Source organism: Nerophis ophidion, linkage group LG15, assembly GCF_033978795.1.
Source record: "Nerophis ophidion isolate RoL-2023_Sa linkage group LG15, RoL_Noph_v1.0, whole genome shotgun sequence".
Lineage (NCBI taxonomy): Eukaryota > Metazoa > Chordata > Actinopteri > Syngnathiformes > Syngnathidae > Nerophis > Nerophis ophidion.
Window position 1 is genome coordinate 31,729,962 of NC_084625.1, and position 23,144 is coordinate 31,753,105.

Here is a 23,144-nt window from a genome sequence, read left to right on the forward strand (position 1 = left end):
AATTTTCATCTGATTTACAGGGGTGTAGTTTGTTGTTATGTTCATGCACTGTGTTGGTTTTGTTATTTGAACCAGGTGATACTCATGCACGGTTCATTTTTGTGCACTAGTAAAAAAAACACAACTTTGTCTTGAATTAAAAAAAAAAACATTTTATTTTTCACAAAAGAAGGGTTCGGTGAATGCGCATATGAAACTGGTGGGGTTCGGTACCTCCAACAAGGTTAAGAAACACTGCAGTGTCTTTCAACTTTTACCTTTTGGGAAGCAGTGTCCTCTACAGTGGTCGTTTTTTATATCAGTCTGGAAAATGTTGTTTCTCAGAAAAGTTAACTAATAATATAAATACCTCACAAAATGACGTTTAGCTTCGCTGGCTTCAAATATCTTTTTGCATGACGGTTTAAGAGGTGGCCGTTTGTCCAGCTAGGCCTTCCGCCGGATTTGCAGCTTGAACAGACTCCACCACCCCCTCAAGGAAGGAGAACATATTTTGTGCCCACTCCATTCTCTACACTGAAAAAAATAACTCATAAGATTTACTTGAAAAAATTATTGTAAGTATTTGCGCGCAAATGATTTAAGTAAAATTTAATGCTGCAATATCAAGTAACACTCACTTGCCAGTATCAAGTAAATTCTACTTAACATATAACATAACAGTTGTGAAGATATTAAGTAACAGTTACTTAAAGGAAAAGTTGTCTACATTTATCATATACTTGTTAGGATGGGTGTATTTGTGTAGTCTTATCCGTCATAAACACGTTTATCGTCGCGGACTTTCGGTGCTAAGGAGTTCCTTTTTTTTTTTTTTTTTTTTTTTTACAACTTGACGAGAGCAGTGACAGCGGAGGCTCTGAGCAGCAGTGGTTTGGAAGGCAGAGAGCCTCCACTGTCCCTGTAACAAGCTACAAGTAATTTATGATGCTGTTAATGACGGTAAAAATGAAACATAAGGTAGCAGTCCTCCTCTGCTGTCCTCTGTTCAGAGCGGAGTCCCTAGCAACGGCCCGTTTTACTTAGCAACGGTCTGGCAATCGACTGCTGGAATTATTTTTCTGTTGTTTTTCTTGTAATTCTACATAGTCAACCTTTAATGTTTCAATCTACATTTTGTGATAAACAAATTATAAGTTTCATTTGATATGACCAAGACACCTAAAAATGAAAACACTGCCGTTTTCATCAATTTACAAGCAAGTGGGCAACACACATACATTGGAGTGAATGAATTTTGTGCCCAGATGAGTGCCCACGTCCACTGCATGTGACAAACTGAAGACAAGTGACGTAAAGCCCCGCCACAGGCTGTAGTCCTGTAATGTTATTGTTTTTCTTCATGTAATCACAGCAGGTTTTTTCTGTTGTTGTTCAAGCTTACTTATTTTCTGCTCCAGCTTCCAGCAGCTCACAAAGAGAAAGTTAATGCTCTGTAATGCATCCATTTTTCAGAGCATTTAAAAAGTGTAGTCCTGCTCCTGCATGTAGTAGTAGCAATGATGCTACTGCTAGTACATCAGGGACAGCAGCTAGCAATACTGCACCTTTAGCACCAGCAAGCACTGTTTCTCCTGCACCAGCTCCCTCCATCCCCCCAACAAGCGCTCCCCCAAAGCAGCCTGCTCAGCTACCCAGTGACTTAAATGGCAACGCACCATCTCAGCCAATACTGGGTGGCTATCCAAAGCGTGCATTTGGTACAACATTAAGATCATTCAATCCTGTCTGGTACCGCACACAACCATGGCTAGAGTATTCTGTGGTGCGTGACGCCTGCTTCTGTTTCCCCTGTCGGATATATGGCAGCGCTGTTAATGTTTCCCCCCCTGAGGGATTGCCACCTTATTGTGGTCAGGGGGTTTGCGTGCCTCAGTGACAGAAAGAGCTACACCAGCAGGAGCTTAGTCTTCAGGTGGGACACCCAAGTTGGACAGGTCTGAAGGTAGAGGCCTGACAAAGTGCAATCCACTACTCCAGGTTGGGATTGAACACATAGCTAAAGACCCATTTCAATGAAGAAAGCATCGTTACTATAAGCACAGAAAAAAAAGTGCTGGAGCATGATGTGTACACATGATGCCCCCTTCACATTTCTGACTGCCCCCTCATATAAGTATGCCTAGTACCGCTCCTGGTACCATCACTATAAATAGTATTCTTTGTCTATAATATTGTAACTATAGCTTTGCATACCATTGGAATTATCATTAACATTAAAAAAAACAAAAAACACACAACTACCTTCCTTGCCTCTCACCTTGGTTATAGCTTTGTCATATTCTGGTACGGAATAAAAATAAGCATGTTGTCCAAGGTCATCACACCGTTCTACCCCAGGAGGGCTTTGCCCCACTATTTGAGAAGAACTGCCCTAGATGGCGACCAGTTACCACTAGTGGTACCTGTACCACAGTTTGAGAATCACTTCTGTAGATTTTTGCTGGTCCCAAATCAAGACCCCGGCTGCCCATGCCCCACGAGCTTACTTTGGGAGTTGCTTATTTCTACCCCCATGTTTACCTTTTTACAAACCTTTGTTATACTTTTGAAGTGCATCGACAATAAAGTTCCATTTTATTCCATCAAATTTGTGAGATTTATTAGAGAACATTTAGATGTTAACTGGCTGCTCACTTTTGCACAAGTAAACAAGCTGCAGGACTGCTCGTATCGGAGAGATTTCAAGATGCAAGCAGAAAATACTTTTGCTGATACTGGACCAATACCTTATTGTAGCGGTAAACTCTACACTTAGTTAGCTACCAATTACTTAATTACTTGATATTATTGGAAATGACTGCCGGATTATTTTTCAGGAGCAAAACAGACATTAAGATGATTTATTTGTGAAATTTCGATCATTTGGACGCTATGGGCTCTTTAAACTGGGTTGTATGCATTAAGCTGTTTTCAGCATTCACCAAACATTATTGATATTAGGCTCAGCAACAAAGATATCCAACGCTCCTGCTTCCTTGCTGCTCCATGCCTCTATTTTCCCCAGCGGCGAGAATATTACGTTTTGAAGGTGATAATATAATGTGACATTTCTAAAGTCATTGTTATGTCTCTAGTGATGGTGGAGGAGGTTGGAGGCCTCCCATAGACATGGATGTGACAACAAGTACAAATGACAGGAGGAAAGTGGGACAACAGTAATCCCCTGTTTGAAATGAATGAGATTTAAAAGTAAAGAAAAAAACCCTGCATGTGATACTTCCAAACAATCCCATCGCTTTGCATCTCACGGCAAATATGTGAGGCTGTTCTCCAAAAGGTAGAACAGGTGCGATGAGAGCTCATGTGCTTCTCCAATTGAACCAAATCCATTTCATATATAGAAGGAGCAGAGCCACAGAGGAACAGAGAAAAGTAACACAGAAAGCGGTTTCCTCCACATTTTGTCTCACTCCCACAGGTCCTCAGACAAACTTGTTTTGAACTCTTTTGGATTGGTTGACATCCTGTGAAATGCAAACACGCTGTGAAGTGAGTGGCTCAACCTTGAAACGCTGAAGCTAGACAAAGCTTGACTGAGATGCCTTTAACCTCATTATTGAGCAAGAAAACATGACATTAACTTTTTATCCATCCGTCCATTTTCCATACTGCTGGATCTAATTAGGGTCACCGGTAAGCTGGAAGCTATCCCAGCTGACTTTGGTCAGGAGGGGAGGTGCACCCTGAACTGGTCGCAGATCAATCACAAATTCAAAGTCCTCATTCAAGCCAACAATTCGCAACTTTCTTCCAAGCCCCCACCGAAAGGAACATCTTTTTTTTCAAGCCCCTCTACCCCCGAAATTAAAATACTATTGACAATCTGATATTAAGTACTTATTATTAAATATTTTTTTTTACCTTTCTTTATACGATCGTACAATCTCATCCAAATAAATCAATACCACAAGCTGAAATAGCACATTTAACAACTAAAACAATTTGTATGTTAATTTTATAAGCTCAATTTGTAACAAGACCTTTCATCCATCCAATTTCTTCCGCTTTTCCCTGTTGGGGTTGCGGGGGGTGCTCGAGCATTTCCCAGCTGCACATGAGCGGAAGGCGGGATACAATCTGGACAAGTTGCCAATTCAGATAGACAGACAACATTCACACTCACATTCACACACTAGGGACCATTTAGTGTTGCCAATCAACCTATCCCCAGGTGCATGTCTTTGGAGGTGGGAGGAAGCTGGAGTACCCGGAGGGAACCTACGCATTCACAGGGAGAACATGCAAACTCCACACAGAAAAATCCTGAGCCCAGGATCAAAACCAGGACCTTTATATTGTCAGGCAGGCGTACTAATCCTTGTTCTACCGTGCTGCCCAAGACTTTTCAGTCCGTGGGAATTTTAGGACAGACGAAAAAAACGACTCTTTGTAATCTTCATTGTTGGTGTAACATGGTTTTTGACAGCGTTATTTTTTTCAGTGACGAGTAATCCAATTGCTGTTCCTAACATTGCAATGCCGTACCCGTTACTGAGAATGTAAAGCGGCTCGTTACTCCAGTTTGGGTAAATGAAGAGCAAGGTGTCTGGTTTAGGCCACACATCAGCTGCATGCATATAAGGCGTAGGGGTAATGATGCTGTTGTAAATATGCTGATGATGACTTACATTAGTCAGATCCAGTCTAGCGGTTGGTGCCAAAACCCCAAATATTTATACTCTAAAACCAGGAGGGTGTGCCTGAGCAAGGATGGTTCCGCCCTATCATAGTGCGAAAAACAACTGTAGTACAACTGGAGTATAAATATTGGGGTGGCATGGCGTAGTGGGTAGAGCGGCCGTGCCAGAAACCTGAGGGTTGGAGGTTCGCTTCCCACCTATTGACATCCAAATCGCTGCCGTTGTGTCCTTGGGCAGGACACTTCGCCCTTGCCCCCGGTGCCACTCACACTGGTGAATGAATGATGAATGAATGATTGGTGGTGGTCGGAGAGGCTGTAGGCGCAAACTGGCAGCCACCCCAGGGCAGCTGTGGCTTAGGATGTAGCTTACCACCACCAGGTGTGAATGAATGATGGGTTCCCACTTCACTGTGAGCGCTTTGAGTATCTAACAATAGAAAAGCGCGATATACATCTAATCCAATATTATTATTATTATTATTAGGGGTATTGTCACCAACCGATCTGACAAATCTAAGTTTAAGGCTAGATCTGAGCAATCTAAGTCCGAGTATGAACTGATGAAGCCTACATGGATGAGAGGTGAAACGTCTTCCAAGACCAACCAATCAGTCCTGTTTAGATCGATTGATTGCTCTGAGAATACAACGACCTGAATGAATGATAACACCCATTGATAGTTACTTTGCTGAGTAACTAATTACTCTTAGAATTAGGTAACTGAGTTACCAACTCAATTCCATTTTGGAGAATAATTCGTAACTGTATTTAATTACTTATTTGAGGCAAGATGACCAACACTGGTAATGTTACAATTTACTATGCCAACAAAGCAAAAAGCTCAAAAGTAAAGTTAGTCTCAATTCGAATGCCCCTCCTCCCCCCCTTGTTTTGCCCTCCCTCCTTGGTTTTACGCGTTCATGTCATTAAAGAGGTGTTCAAATTATCCGCCAGGTAGGGGGGGGGGGGGGGGGGGGGTCACGTACGTTCCTCGAAGCGAAAAGACCTTGCAGACCTTTCCTACACTATCGAGTGCGAAGACAAAGATGGTAGACCAGACACTCAGACAAGCGTACAAATGTAAGTAATGAGAGTAATTAAGGACTTTTCTATTAATGACACTTTTGGTTTTAGTCAAGACTTCAAACCTTTACTACTGTACCTCACATCAATTTTGGCTTCAAACACAAACACAAAATGAAACACATTCTACACATGCAATTTGTTATTCTTGTAGCCAGACCTGTCTGTTGACTTCCGTAACTGCCGGTTTGTTATAAGAATAACAAATTGCATGATTTTCTGAAGACCGAATGAAACTTTTTGGATTACATTTTACACAGTGGATGCTGATGCGCCAGCACTGTCATATTTCACCAAAATGTTGTCTTTTAATCGTCTTCTTCTGAATAAAGAAAGGCGAAAGAAAATAATACAGCATCTTGAAAGTAAAAAAACATTTGTCGCATCTGCCTCATGTCACTGCTGGCAAACGGCGAGGGTTGATGACGTAGCGAGACTTGATCAACGTCTGTATGCATGGGGACTTGCATTTAAAATCTCCAATACAAACAGTGTGTTTACTTGTGCGAACACTATTGCACTCTAAAACAGCGCATTTGTCAATATAACGAAACATACAAAAATTATAGTTGTAATATATTTACTTACACAAAGTCTCCAAGGCAGAAGCATATTAGAAAGTATCCAGTCACCATCATCCCTCCATCATTCAGCTTCTTGTGTCATTAATTGATTAATTATTGTGACCATGTAATTTAACACTCCACTTTAAAAGCAAACATCCGTCATAAAATTAGGGGTTTAATACTTACTATTGTTTTTTTGAGCAATTTCACTTGATCAAACCATTTCTAACATTCCACACTACAAAATAATACTCATGTATGTACTGATATGCTATTAGGTTAGTGTTTTTCATACCCACTGATGATCATCTGTCATTTCACATGATCAAGCTGTTTCTGACATTCCACGCTACAAGATAATGAAAGTGGGTACTATGATCCATGCAAATATCGTATCGGTTTAACACCAGTATTGGCCAGAACTCAAGGCTCCAATATCGGTATCGTATCGGAAGAGAAAAAGTTGGATCCGGACACTCCTAATTGTAATTGTTTTATATATTACTGTATATATCCTGTATAACAGTGGTTCTCAAATGGGGGTACGCGTACCCCTGGGGGTACTTGAAGGTATGCCAAGGGGTACGTGAGATTTAAAAAAAATATTCTGAATATAGCAACAATTCAAAACTCCTTTATAAATATATTTATTGAATAATACTTCAACAAAATATGAATGTAAGTTCATAAACTGTGAAAAGAAATGCAACAATGCAATATTCAGCGTTGACAGATAGATTTTTTGTGGACATGTTCCATAAATATTTATGTTTCTTCTTTTGTGAAGAAATGTTTAGAATTAAGTTCATGAATCCAGATGGATCTCTATTACAATCCCCAAAGAGGGCACTTTAAGTTGATGATTACTTCTATGTGTAGAAATCTTTATTTATAATTTAATCACTTGTTTATTTTTCAAAAAGTTTTTTGTTATTTGTATACATTTTTTTCCAAATAGTTCCACTACAAATGAGCAATATTTTGCACTATTATACAAATTAATAAATCAGAAACTAATGACATAGTGCTGTATTTGACCTCTTTATCTCTTTTTTTCAACTAAAAATGCTTTGCCCTGATTAGGGGGTACTTGAATTAAAAAAAATGTTCACAGGGGGTACATCACTGAAAAAAGGTTGAGAACCACTGCTGTATAACACAATATCATGTAATTTCAGTAACAATAACATTACCCAAACATAAAATAATAATATTATCTAAAAATAATATTGCAACTAAGAAATCAAATTGGAAGACCTAATGATTAAATACAACAATAAGTTAAAAAAACTAAACATATTTTTCCTTATTTGTATTTTATTTTATTGTATCCCTCATAGTCCATCCATCCATTTTCTACCGCGTGTCCCTCATAGTATTCCTTATTATATAGCAGTGGTTCTTAACCTTGTTGGAGGTACCGAACCCCACCAGTTTCATATGCGCATTCACCGAACCCTTCTTTAGTGAAATATATATATATATATATATATATATATTTTTTAAATTCAAGACAAAGTTGTATGTTTTTGGTAACACTTTAGTATGGGGAACATATTCTAAGTAACAAAGACTTAATTTGGTTAGGGTCAGGGTTAGAGGATTAGGGTTATAATAAGGCCATGCCAAATAAGGCATTAATTATTACCTAATGACTAGTTAAGAGCCAATATGTTACTAATTTGCATGTTAATAAGCAACTAATTAATGGTGAATATGTTCCCCATACTAAAGTGTTACCATGTTGTTTTTACTGGTGCACAAAATGAACCGTGCATGAACATCACCTTGTTCAAACAACAAAACTAAGACAGTGCATAAACTTACAACAAATTACACACCTGCAAATCAATCAGCTGTTGCTGTATCCGTAATATGCCAACAGGGTGAAGTTTGTATTTACACGAAGAGTCGGGTGTGTTTTGATCTCCGACGAACCCCTGAGGTCAACTCACCGAACCCCTAAAGCTCGATCTAACCCTGGTTAAGAACCACTGTTATATAGTAACATTGTCTTCTAACATTGTGCAAAGACATGCTGACACACACTATTTGTTTTCAGGTCACACACAAGCAGTGTCTCTTTCCACAGAAGATGATGTACATTAAGGGAAAAATTGCTCTCTCCCTTTTCTCTTTTGCTGTCTTTTTGAAGGTCACACATTCTCCGCGCGTACGTGATCGACGTAAAACACCCGTCGTCCTCTCGACGACTGTCATGTCAACTGCCGTTTCACACCTCTGGACAATTGATTTAGCGAGAATCGGTCCCTCTTTGATGAATGAAGAAATAAAAGGCTGCACATATCAAGTCTGCCATTGCTTCAGCAATTGATGGGAAAGCGTTTATGAGAATGTTTTACATTCCTGCGGCGTCGCCCCTTTTTGAATGAGATTTAGCGTTTCGGGGCCATGTTGTAAAAGTAAATGAACAAATATGATGCAACAACATTATTGAATTGTTATCCCCCCCAATCCAGTACATGATCAAATTAAGGACATATATAACAGACTATGTTGAGGGAAAAAATGTAATTGGGTGAAAGGGTATTAATATCAACCGTGGCTGAAGTTATGCCATAAAAATACAACCACTTTCTCTGATTTGTGAATTAGATATCAGGCTACCGTCCAATGCAAAGGGCAAAAACAACTGGGTTTAAAGTAAACCAAATATTTTTTCCTTTTTTGCAGACTGACATCAGACAGATACAACCATGTTCTTATGAGATTTTTGAGGTTTTTTTTAAAAAAGTAATCAATAGTAAATAACAGTGACAAAGGTATTTTTCGGGTTACCAGAAAGGTCAACATTAACAGTTAAAAATTATTTATCTTATAAAAGACATGGGACCTTTCAAGTTTCAATCAACGTGGTACCAATTTCTCATACCTGGGAATCGATATCAATACTCAACGCTATCAACTTTTGGTTCTTTTTTCTGTGTTCATCTGGTAATACATTTTTGTTTACTAATACCATGTTTCATTTTCAATCTACAGTTGATCTAAAATGGGCTGTCCAATTGTTATTCTTGTTTTCTTACACTTCTCTGTTTAATTTGCAAGTACTGTACAGTATTATATTATATAATAAACTTTGCATGCAGTTACACTTCCAAGATGTTAGATGGCGGTATAGTGTATAGGCTCCGGTGTGTTGAAGTAGTCTTTGCCATTAGTTTGAATGTGCCAATATTTTCATTTGTTGAGCCCTACGAAGTGTTTATACAGTAATGTAATTGCAGCTGTTTAATTGTAGCGTTAATCGTAGTTGAAGTCTTGATTACTAAATTTGGAGGTGTTGAAATCACGTAATGCTAGTCTTTAGCATGTCCCTGGTAAATCTAATTTAAATTAGCATCGAGCTAAAGCATTTTGAAAAGTAGAACCTTTGGCTCAATTTGATTTCCCTCTCCTCCCTCTCCCCTCTTCGACTTGACCTTCCCCTTTGGCTCTCACATCTGGTGCTATGGCAAAGTATGCCATCTGTTTTTAGTTTTTTCTTTTGCTGATATCGGGCCGATAACGGATTTGGACACGATCCTTCCATCCATTTTCTACCGCTTGTCCCTTTTGTGGTCGCGAGGAGCTTGAGCCTATCGCAGCTTTTCCTTGTCAGGGATCGCCACACAGCAAGTCAATGGTATGAATTATGTTTTTAATCTGGATGCCTTTCCTGACGGACCACTGGCCGGATCCACTAGGGATTAATACCAATATTACCAATATATAGCAAAAAAACACATAATAATGAATAATTATTATATACAATTTTGGACTTGGTTCTTATCACTCTGCATGCTAAATCATGCCCACAAAGAGCCTCAGTCATTCCCACCAATCGTCCTGAACATTCCTCTCATCCAGTTTAGTCTGACCTGATTTATCCCTTCAGCGCTCCCTTCATCCATTTAATCCAGCCTACTGGGGTTTGAAATAATGCCCTGTGGAGGCAGACTGATCATGTTGCAGCCGGGTCAGAACAATGCTATCAGGAGGGGAGGCGGAATGGATAAAAAGCTGCCACTGCTTCTGTCCACCACAGAGCCCTTCACTTTGGACCAAAAGAATTGGACCGCAGCCTCGAGCAGGTATTAGCTGGGAGGACATATCTGCAGGGGAACACACACACACACACACACGCAAGCACGCACACACACACACACACGAGACGACGGGGTTACCTGCGAGATCAGATAGCGCTCCTCTCTCTATAATGTGCTTCCGATACAAAGTCTTCAACACCTTGGCGCTGCCGAACCTCTTGAAGCGCCTCTTCACATTGTTGTAATACCATTCCAGGGACTGTGTCCTTAAAATCCTGAAAGTGAGACACATGCCAAAGAGAGGCATTAGAAAGCGGAATATTCACAACACAGCTATTGTTCATTGATGGAGAATAGAACACCATTCGCAATCCAATTACTTACAGTGGGGCAAAAAAGTATTTAATCAGCCACCGATTGTGCAAGTTCTCCCACTTAAAATGATGACAGAGGTCTGTAATTTTCATCATAGGTACACTTTAACTGTGAGAGACAGAATGTGAAAAAAAAATCCAGGAATTCACATTGTAGGAATTTTTAAGAATTTATTTGTAAATTATGGTGGAAAATAAGTATTTGGTCAATGATTCAAAGCTCTCACTGATGGAAGGAGGTTTTGGCTCAAAATCTCACGATACATGGGCCCAGTCATTCTTTACTTAACACAGATCAATCGTCCTGTCCCCTTAGCAGAAAAACAATCCCAAAGCATGATGTCTCCAACCCCCATGCTTCACAGTAGGTATGGTGTTCTTGGGATGCAACTCAGTATTCTTCTTCCTCCAAACATGACGAGTTGAGTTTATACCAAAAAGTTCTATTTTGGTTTCATCTGACTACATGACATTCTCCCAATCCTCTGCTGTATCATCCATGTATCCATTTTGTTATAAACTCAACTCGTCGTGTTTTTACTTTAAAAAAACCTAACTATATGTCATATACAGCTGAGATAATAGAGTAGCGTGTGCCTTTAAAAGACCGTGTCTGTTCCCTTCCCTCTGTTGCTAGATATCTCGAGATGTATCTTGAAATATGTATATGTGCTTTGCTATGGAGTTTTTTTTTTTCCCACTCCAGACTGGGCCCCTTTAGGAGCCCAGTCTAGATTGTATTTTTTTACTCATCCTTCCCCAGCGTTTACCTTTTTCCCATCTTTTACGGGGCGCCTTGTGGCGACCCTTCAGTGTTCCTGTTCTGTAACCCTGTACACTGTTTGTTTTTGTCTAATCTTGAACGGGTTTGTGCTGAAAACAAAGTTTCGTCGTACTTGTGCAATGACAATAAAGACCTATCCATCTATCTATCTATCTATCTATCTATCTATCTATCTATCTATCTATCTATCTATCTATCTGTTGCCAAGCGACATGTGACGAGTGTTTCAGCTAAACTGTTGTTGTTAACTTTAGCAGTTAGTAGCGGCAATTTGTCGGTTCCGAAAGCTGTTCTGTTGAATTTTTTTACCAGCTTGTATTAACTTCTGGTTAATAAAGACGCAGACCTTTCTCGTGCTCCAGATCCTTCCTACGGTGCCTGCCAAGCACCTCGGCTGTGAAACCCAGCACCAAAAGGAACATAAAAAAAACCAGTATGGCGGTATTGTGTTAAATATATATCTCTTTCTAAAATATACCGTATGCTGCCCAGCTCTATTTGATTGCTGTGCCTAATGTTATGGCTGGTGATGACAGACCAAAGTGTAAAACTAAACAATTTTTGCCCCCCCAAAAAAAGATAATTTAGCTCACGTGCTAACCTGCTCCAGGAAAGACAGGCACGTGTCAATCCGCAGCTGAAAAGAGTTCCCGTTATGAGAAGGGTACTCTTGAGGAACGTTGGATGGGTTTTTAAATAATACCTTGCTCCACAGTATTTATTTGAGCAGATCAATAGGAACCAACGGAGCAATGAGATTTATCGTGTCTCCCAATGAAGGACTAGGAATACTAAAGCAACAAGAGAAAATAATAACCCTATTAACAGGATCCAGAGTGGCCCTAAGGCTTTCCCTCGTTCTCTGTGGATTTATTATACTCAGCATTATCGGCAGGACCGCTCAATGAGCCTCGGCTTCTTCATTTCCTGCCACCGGTCGGAATAGTCAGACTCGCTGTAGACGAAGTGAACCCAACCTGCAATGTGGAAACTGACCTTTGCACCGTGGAAAAAAATAAAATGAAGAAACCGGCGGTATCAGCCTGAAATCTTAATTGTTGGACTTACAATCAGTATGTAAATGCAGCTGCATGACATGACAGCGAGAGTCTATTCTGGGTGCGCATACGTGGAGGTAAACATATGCTGAGCACAATTTAAATGTGGATAGCGCCTTTGCTAGACAGAAAAACAGTAGAGGGAGATGGGATTTAAGACGAAACGGAAAGAGGCTTTTCAATGAATGAAGCATGACATCGCTTCCCTGGAGTGACGAGATCCAAAAAAAAAGCAAAAAGAAAAAGAAGAGTAGAGGCTTTCAAGTTCTGTGTGTGCGGGTTCATAAAAAAAAGAAATTGCATAATGAGAGCGGGAGAGTCCCTCATTGTGAGATGCAGCATGAATAAGTAAAAGGGATTCATATATAGATGCTCTCCTGACACGGTTTCCCTACACTTGCTCCATCATCTCCTGCATTTTCCTTGCAGCTCCTCTGCCTACTGCTCTCCAGAAGGATGATTTGCACACCTAAATGAGCCGTGAATTAAATATATGGGGCGATGTATATTGGGTATAAGAGATTGTACTTAGGTTGGTTGGCTTATGGAGGCTGCTGGAGTGGAAAGAAAATAAAACCAGGGAGCAACAACAATGTATATTATTTCCATTTTGTTTAGTTTTAAAGTAAAAAAAATGCATTTTTAAGATAAAAATGTGGTCTATCATCCACATTCCCTGTGTGAGACAAGAGCGTGTCTTTTCCTTTTCTGTGCATTGTAAAAAGTGCGAAATCTGCGAGCATGAGGCGGCTAATAGAGAATGTCCCCATTACGCCTAAAGAATGTCCTCTAAATAAACCTCTGTTATGGCAAAATATATATTTTATTAATCACTTTTCTAAAACAATAAATTGTTTTAGACATGTAAGAGTTTTTATGTAGGGCTTTGTCTTCACTGCATTGGTCTGAGATAAGATAATTTTATGACCCTTTAAAGGCCTACTGAAATGAGATTTTAGTAGGGCCATTCTATGTGTCATACTTGATCATTTCGAGATATTGCCATATTTTTGCTGAAAGAATTTAGTAGAGAACATCCACGATAAAAGTTCGCAACTTTCGGTCGCTAACAGAAAAGCCCCGCCTTCACCGGAAGTCGCAGACGATGACGTCACATGTTGACAGGTCCTCACATCTTCACATTGTTTTTAATGGGAGCCTCCAACAAAAACAGCTTCTCGGACCGAGAAAACGACAATTTCCCCATTAAGTTGAGAGAGGGTGAAATATTTGTGAAATTAGATTTTCTTATTTAAACGGGGATAGCAGGTCCATTCTATGTGTCATACTTGATCATTTCGCGATATTGCCATATTTTTGCTGAAAGGATTTAGTAGAGAACATCCACGATAAAGTTTGTAACTTTTGGTGCTGATAAAAAAACCTTGTCTTTACCGGGAGTCGCAGACAACGACGTCACAAAGGTGAGGACTCCTCACGTCCTCACATTGTTTTTAATGGGAGCCTCCAGCAAAAACAGCTATTTGGACCGGGAAAACGACAATTTCCCCATTAATTTGAGCGAGGATGAAAGATTCGTGTTTGAGGATATTAATAGCGACGGACTGTTCCGGGTCAACGTGAATGACTGCTCTTGTTGCAAAAAAGCTAAGTATCGTTCTATCTGTGTGATTTTAACTGTTTTGCAGCTTTATTTACAACTTCTCGAACATATTTAATAGTTCAATTTAACTTGCAAAATCACCTGATCTCTGTCTCACCACTTCGCCCTCAGCTAGCTAGCTGCTAAGCTAACGAGGCTAGCGGAGAAAGGCGGCGCCGGTCTGAAGAGAAGCTACACCCCCGCCACCGTGACCACCACTTCCCGAAGACAGCTGGCACCCCACTCGGCGACGGAATGTTTCTGTGAGTATGGCTTCCTGCGCTTCGTGCACTTTACTCATGGATAGGTTGGCTTTGCTAGAGAGCCGTCTCCGCCAGTTAGAGCAGTGTAATTTCGTAACTTTAGATGTTGCGGACACATCTGCTAGCGTTAGCTGTAGCGAGCTAACTAGCCCAGCTTGTAGCAGCCCTAAGCGGCCTACAAGCTACGGTGTACTGGTTGAGACGCATAATAGATTTAGCCCTTTAGCTAGTCCTACACGCCAGTCTACCGGGCACCACACTTTAGTCATAGGGGACTCCATCACCCGAAACATGAAGCTTAGCAAACCAGCCACAATTAAGTGTATTCCTGGGGGCAGAACACCTGACATTGAAGCTAATCTTAGGGAGCTAACTCGCAACAGGTCTAGTAAACACGTACGGCAGGCTAACCGCACCACTAGTTATGCGAATATAGTAATAAACGTTGGCTCCAATGACGTTAGGATGAGACAATCAGAGATTACAAAGAGAAACATAGCCAGGGCTTGTAATCTCGCCAGAAAGATGTCCAGGCATCGAGTAATTGTCTCTGGCCCCCTGCCTGGGAGAGGCAATGATGAGAGGTATAGCAGATTAGTCTCGCTTAACAAGTGGCTGGATAGCTTCTGTAGACAAGAGGGATTTACGTTTATTCATAATTGGCCCTCTTTCTGTGGCAAACCTGGCTTGCTGAGGAGAGACGGCCTTCACCCTAACCAGGAAGGCGCTATCTTCTTGTCTCGGAACATAGATTTCGCATTGAGCCACATTTGACTAACTGCACTAGAGCAAGCCCGGTCACAGGCAATTACAGAGCCTGCTAGCCTGGGTATGGAGTCAGTTAAGCTAAAACTAGCCAGCACCAGGCTGGATGATCCCTGTACACATAGCAATTTTCGTAGAATAATACACAACTCACAAAATGTTTTTTCTGCTGTGTCTATGACTACGTCAGAGTTAGACATGCGTTCTACTGAGGTGGCAAATTATGATGCGTTCAGTTTATCGCAGCGCCAAGTAGACAATCTGAAAATTCCCGTCATATCAATTCCTAGATATGGTCGTGATTATTTTAAGTACACTGCGCATAATAAACGCAACATTATTAATATTGCTACTACGGATAATTTTATCAACAACTCCTTAAAACAGCCCACTACCTATAATATGGGCTTTCTAAACATCAGATCTTTGTCTCCCAAAACGTTATTAGTCAATGAGGTCATTAGAGACAACAACCTTAACGTCATCGGTCTTAGCGAAACCTGGCTTAAACCAGACGACTTTTTTGCGATAAATGAGGCATCCCCTCCTAACTATACGAATGCGCATATTGCCCGTCACCTTAAAAGGGGAGGGGGTGTCGCACTAATATACAACGAAAACTTTAACTTTAGTCCTAACTTAAATAATAAATATAAATCGTTTGAGGTGCTTTCTATGAAGTCTGCCACACCTCTGCCTCTGTGCCTGGCCGTTATATACCACCCCCCAGGGCCCTATTCGGACTTTATTAGTGAATTCTCAGAGTTTGTTGCTGATCTAGTGACGCACGCCGATAATATAATTATAATGGGGGACTTTAATATCCAAATGAATACCCCATTGGACCCACCGTGCGTGGCGCTCCAGACTATAATTGATAGCTGTGGTCTTACACAAATAATAAATGATCCGACGCATCGCAGCGGTAATACGATAGACTTAGTGCTTGTCAGAGGTATCACCGTTTCCAAAGTTATGATACTCCCGTATACTAAAGTAATGTCCGATCATTACCTTATAAAATTCGAAGTTCAGACTCATGTTCGGCAAGCTAATAATAATAATAACTGCTATAGCAGCCGCAACATTAATGCTGCCACAATGACGACTCTTGCGGACCTACTGCCCTCGGTAATGGCACCGTTCCCAAAGTATGTGGGCTCTATTGATAACCTCACTAACAACTTTAACAACGCCCTGCGCGAAACCATTGATAGTATAGCACCGCTGAAGTTAAAAAAGGCTCCAAAAAGGCGTACGCCATGGTTTACTGAAGAAACTAGAGCTCAGAAATTATTATGTAGAAAGCTGGAACGCAAATGGCGCACGACTAAACTTGAGGTGCACCATCAAGCATGGAGTGATAGTTTAATAACTTATAAACGCACGCTTACCTTAGCTAAAACTAATTATTACTCAAATCTCATCCGCATTAATAAAAACGATCCAAAATTTTTGTTTAGTACAGTAGCATCGCTAACCCAACAAGGTACTCCTTCCAGTAGCTCCACCCATTCGGCAGATGACTTTATGAAGTTCTTTAATAAGAAAATTGAACTTATTAGAAAGGAGATTAAAGACAATGCGTCCCAGCTACAACTGGGTTATAGTAACACAGATACGACTGTATATACGGCGGATACTGCAAATATTCAAAATAGTTTCTCTCGTTTTGATGAAATAACATTAGAGGAATTGTTACAACGTGTAAATGGAATAAAACAAACAACATGTTTACTTGACCCACTTCCTGGGAAACTTATCAAGGAGCTTTTTGTATTATTTGGTCCATCAGTGCTAAATATTATAAACTTATCACTTTCCTCGGGCACTGTTCCCCTAGCACTCAAAAAAGCGGTTATTCATCCTCTCCTTAAAAGACCTAACCTCGATCCTGACCTCATGGTAAACTACCGACCGGTGTCTCACCTTCCCTTTATTTCGAAAATCCTCGAAAAAATTGTTGCAGAGCAGCTAAATGAACACTTAGCGTTTAACAATCTATGTGAAACCTTTCAATCCGGTTTCAGGGCAAATCACTCGACTGAGACAGCCCTCGCAAAATTGACTAATGATCTATTGCTAACGATGGACTCTGATGCGTCATCCATGTTGCTGCTCCTCGATCTTAGCGCTGCTTTCGATACCGTCGATCATAATATTTTATTAGAGCGTATCAAAACACGAATTGGTATGTCAGACTCAGCCCTGTCATGGTTTAACTCTTATCTTACTGATAGGATGCAGTGCGTCTCCCATAACAGTGTGACCTCGGACTACGTTAAGGTAACGTGTGGAGTTCCCCAGGGTTCGGTCCTTGGCCCTGTACTCTTCAGCATCTACATGCTGGCGCTGGGTGACGTCATACGCAAATACGGTATTAGCTTTCACTGTTATGCTGATGACACCCAACTCTACATGCCCCTAAAGCTGACCAACACGCCGGACTGTAGTCAGTTGGAAGCGTGTCTTAATGAAATTAAACAATGGATGTCCGCTAACTTTTTGCAACTTAATACCAAAAAAACGGAAATGCTGATTATCGGTCCTGCTAGACACCGACCTCTATTTAATAATACAACTTTAACATTTGACAACCAAATAATAAAACAAGGTGACTCTGTAAAAAATCTGGGTATTATCTTCGACCCAACTCTCTCCTTTGAGTCACACATTAAAAGCGTTACTAAAACGGCCTTCTTTCATCTCCGTAATATCGCAAAAATTCGCTCCATTTTGTCCACTAAAGACGCCGAGATCATTATCCATGCGTTTGTTACGTTTCGTCTCGATTACTGTAACGTATTATTTTCGGGTCTCCCCATGTCTAGCATTAAAAGATTACAGTTGGTACAAAATGCGGCTGCTAGACTTTTGACAAGAACAAGAAAGTTTGATCATATTACGCCTGTACTGGCTCACCTGCACTGGCTTCCTGTGCACTTAAGATGTGACTTTAAGGTTTTTACTACTTACGTATAAAATACTACACGGTCTAGCTCCAGCCTATCTTGCCGATTGTATTGTACCGTATGTCCCAGCAAGAAATCTGCGTTCAAAAGACTCCGGCTTATTAGTGATTCCTAGAGCCCAAAAAAAGTCTGCGGGCTATAAAGCGTTTTCCGTTCGGGCTCCAGTACTCTGGAATGCCCTCCCGGTAACAGTTCGAGATGCTACCTCAGTAGAAGCATTAAGTCTCACCTTAAAACTCATCTGTATACTCTAGCCTTTAAATAGACCTCCTTTTTTAGACCAGTTGATCTGCCGCTTCTTTTCTTTCTCCTATGTCCCCCCCCTCCCTTGTGGAGGGGGTCCGGTCCGATGACCATGGATGAAGTACTGGCTGTCCAGAGTCGAGACCCAGGATGGGACCGCTCGTCGGGACCCAGGATGGACCGCTCGCCTGTATCGGTTGGGGACATCTCTACGCTGCTGATCCGCCTCCGCTTGAGACGGTTTTCCTGTGGACGGGACTCTCGCTGCTGTCTTGGATCCGCTTGAACTGAACTCTCGCGGCTGTGTTGGAGCCACTATGGATTGAACTTTCACAGTATCATGTTAGACCCGCTCGACATCCATTGCTTTTGGTCCCCTAGAGGGGGGGGGGGGTTGCCCACATCTGAGGTCCTCTCCAAGGTTTCTCATAGTCAGCATTGTCACTGGCGTCCCACTGGATGTGAATTCTCCCTGCCCACTGGGTGTGAGTTTTCCTTGCCCTTTTGTGGGTTCTTCCGAGGATGTTGTAGTCGTAATGATTTGTGCAGTCCTTTGAGACATTTGTGATTTGGGGCTATATAAATAAACATTGATTGATTGACTGGAAAAAAAAAAAAATCGCGATTGCATAGCGACGGATTCAGATGTTTTTAGGACACATTTACTAGGATAATTATGGGAAATCCCTTATCTTTCTATTGTGTTGCTAGTGTTTTAGTGAGTTTAATAGTACCTGATAGTTGGAGGTGTGTGTCCACGGGTGTCTTGATGCCAGTGTCTCAGGGGAGTCGACGGCAGCTTTATGGACGGGGCAAGTTCAGCTGATCTCTGGTAAGAAACGTCTTTTTACCACAATTTTTCTCACCGAAACCTGCTGGTTGACATTCGGTCGGGATCCATGTTTGCTTGACCGCTGTGATCCATAGTAAAGTTTTCACCTCCAGGAATTTTAAACAAGGAATCACCGTGTGTTTGTGTGGCTAAAGGCTAAAGCTTCCCAACTCCATCTTTCTACTGTGACTTCTCCAATATTAATTGAACAAATTGCAAAAGATTCAGCAACACATATCTTTAAAATACTGTGTAATTATGCCGTTAAAGCAGACGACTTTTTAGCTGTGTGTGTGTGCAGCGCTCATATTTCCTAACAGCCCGTGACGTCACGCGTACACGTCATCATTACGCGACGTTTTCAAGAAGAAACTCCCAGGAAATTTAAAATTGCAATTTAGTAAACTAAAAAGGCCGTATTGGCATGTGTTGCAATGTTTAATATTTCAACATTGATATATAAACTATCAGACTGCGTGGTGGGTAGTAGTGGGTTTCAGTAGACAAGCATTCTTGGTGCTTGTTGGGGATATGTCCAAACTACCACCTTCTCCATCAACAGGACAAAAAACTTCTGTGACGTTGGGTGATCACTAACTTATATTGTGTTTGTATCATGGTCAAAAGGTTACTCTCCAAGTGAGTTTCTTTTGTGATTAATGTTGTGAACTGCCTTACCCAATGCTTAACCAAAACATTCATATCCACAATCAGTTTGTTTTTCGCCTATCTTCTTCTTCTCTCTCTCCCTCTCAGTACTCAAATCAATACTTTAAAAGATCTAAGTTTCCTCTGGAGTTTTGTATATTCAGGTATGTGAGCACCCTTTGAGGAAAAAAGGGAGAAAACTGACAAATAAAAAAGAGGAACACTTATATCAGCACAAAGTGTTGCCACGTAAACCCCGAAAGAAAAATTTTGAAAATCAAGACTACCCTTCCTGCAATTCTATATTACATTTTAACTTTAGATTTATTCTCATCTACCACCCTCTTTTGGTAGGCTTTTTGACACTTACATCTCCAATTTAACGTAGCACAGAAATAGTTTTTTTTTCAAGTAATTTACCAACATTATTTTCATTGAAACTTCAATTTAACTGATATAAAATGCATGGAAATAAAACGAACACAAATACTACAAATATTACAGTAAAAAATATATAAAGAAATACCGTCAGCGGTAAAGTTTAGATCTATGAAGGAAAGAAGAACGTGAATGAATGTTTATAACTGAATACATTCACATATGCATAAAAATGTGTTTTCTTTTGGATGATTTTCTTTAATGAATTAAGTAACGTTTGACAACCTTTTTCCAAAACAATAGAGAATGTGAGATATAACAGGATAATGCATACATTTATCATTTCTTTTCAAAACAGTTTACAAATAACTGGGACCCAAAAAATGTACTGTGGGACCCATTTTTATGACTTGATGGGATCCCTGGGGGCCCCATTTTGAAAATTCCTAGCGCCAACACTGATGGAGTCTTGCTGCGTGCAAAAGAGCAGCAGGCGGCTGTGGCCTGCGGGCCGGTTCTAGCCATCCATCCATCCATTTTCTACCGCTTATTCCCTTTGGAGACGCGGGGGCGCTGGTGCCTATCTCAGCTACAATCAGGCGGAAAGCGGGTGTACACCCTGGACAAGTGGCCACCTCATCGCAGGGCCAACACAGATAGACAGACAAAATTCACACAGTAAGGACCATTTAATGTTGCCAATCAACCTATCCCCAGGTGCATGTCTTTGGAAGTGGGAGGAAGTCGGAGTACCCGGAGAAAAACCCACGCAGTCACGGGGAGAACATGCAAACTCCACACAGAAAGACCCTAAGCCCCGGATTGAACCCAGGACTATTTAGGACCTTCGTATTGTGAGGCAGACGCACTAACCCCTCTTCCACCGTGCTGCCGGGCCGGATCTAATACTTATCAAATATCATCCTGGGGGTCATAGATAATTCTTGACTTTGACACCCCTGCTATAGAAGTACAACTGGTTGGGAACTAACAGTGTTTGAATTGTAATCATCCAAATATGATTAGCAGCAAAGTGAAACGCCGTCAACGTTGTGGCTTGGAGAGCGAACGCAGGCGACAGGTAAGCTAAATGATGCTAACCATGCCAACTGGCAAGCATCTAACACATTTTCTTTGGATCTTTTTTTTTCATTTGTATTATTTTAGTGGGTTTACATTACACACCCACAAAAATGTGTGTAATTTTTAAAGTTCTGGTCAGACGATTTTTTCACAGGACACATTTTCGGTGTCGTCTGTTGCACGAAGAAGCTGTTGGTGGTTTGAATTTATTTCGAACATGTATTTGACCCTAGTGTGTGAATGTGAGTGTGAATGTTGTCTGTCTATCTGTGTTGGCCCTGCGATGAGGTGGCGACTTGTCCAGGGTGTACCCCGCCTTCCGCCCGATTGTAGCTGAGATAGGCTCCAGCACCCCCCGCAACACCAAAGGGAATAAGCGGTAGATAATGGATGGATGGATGTTCATAAGAAAACGAAGCTAACTCCATCTTTTGACACTTCCCCTTCGACCGCCATCCTTACAAGGTACAATATTTCCTTAAAAAACGCGGGATTGATATTTTGACGCGGAAATTCATGTTTAAAAAAGCAAGTTTCCGAAGACATTTCACCTGCCAGTATGTTTGAAAGGGAAAAAATTCCAAAACACCTCTAACATCATTTTATACGTATATACAGTGGGGCAAAAAAAGTATTTAGTCAGCCACCGATTGTGCAAGTTCTCCCACTTAAAATGATGACAGAGGTCTGTAATTTTCATCATAGGTACACTTCAACTGTGAGAGACAGAATGTGAAAAAAATCCAGGAATTCACACTGTAGAAATTTTAAATAATATATTTGTAAATTATGGTGGAAAATAAGTATTTGGTCACTTCAAACAAGGAAAATCTCTGGCTCTCACAGACCTGTAACTTCTTCTTTAAGAAGCTCTTCTGTCCCTCCACTCGTTACCTGTTTTACATGTTTGAACTAGTTATCTGTATAAAAGACACCTGTCCACAGCCTCAAACAGTCAGACTCCAAACTCCACTATGGTCAAGACCAAAGAGCTGTCGAAAGACACCAGGAAAATAATTGTAGACCTGCACCAGACTGGGAAAAGTGAATCTACAATAGGCAAGCAGCTTGGTGTGAAAAAATCAACTGTGGGAGCAATTATCAGAAAATGGAAGATATAAAAGACCACTGATAATCTCCCTCGATCTGGGGCTCCCCGCAAAATCTCATCCCGTGGGGTCAAAATGATCATGAGAACGGTGAGCAAAAATCCCAGAACCACACGGGTGGACCTGGTGAATGACCTGTAGAGAGCTGGGACCAAAGTAACAAAGGTTACCATCAGTAACACACTATGTCGGAATCAAATCCTGCAGTGCCAGACGTGTCCCCCTGCTTAAGCCAGTGCATAACAAGGCCCGTCTGAAGTTTGCCAGAGAGCACATGGGAGAATTTCATGTGGTCAGATGAAACCAAAATAGAACTTTTTGGTATAAACTCAACTTGCCGTGTTTGGAAGAAGATGAATACTGAGGTTGCATCCCAAGAACATCATACCTACTGTGAAGCATGGAGGTGGAAACATCATGCTTTGGGCTGTTTTTATGCTAGGGGGACAGGATTATTGATCCGTGTTAAGGAAAGAATGAATGGGGCCATGTATCGTGAGATTTTGAGCCATAACCTCCTTCGATCAGTGAGAGCTTTGAATGGTTGACAAAATACTTATCTTATTTTCCACCATAATTTACAAATATATTATTTAAAATTTCTACAGTGTGAATTCCTGGATTTTTTTTTACACATTCTGTCTCTCACAGTTGAAGTGTACCTATGATGAAAATTACAGACCTCTGTC

At 40.9% G+C, this 23,144-nt stretch overlaps 1 protein-coding gene across 3 annotated transcripts in view; it reads right to left on the reverse strand.

Annotated features, from left to right (window-relative positions):
* Window positions 1–23,144, reverse strand: part of myripb (myosin VIIA and Rab interacting protein b) — a 339,066-nt gene that overhangs the window by 76,008 nt on the left and 239,914 nt on the right. For all 3 annotated transcript variants that reach the window (XM_061922023.1, XM_061922022.1, XM_061922021.1), the window contains exon 4: window positions 10,482–10,618. In XM_061922023.1, coding sequence (XP_061778007.1) covers window positions 10,482–10,618 — 137 coding nt within the window. The remainder of the gene's footprint in view (window positions 1–10,481; window positions 10,619–23,144) is intronic.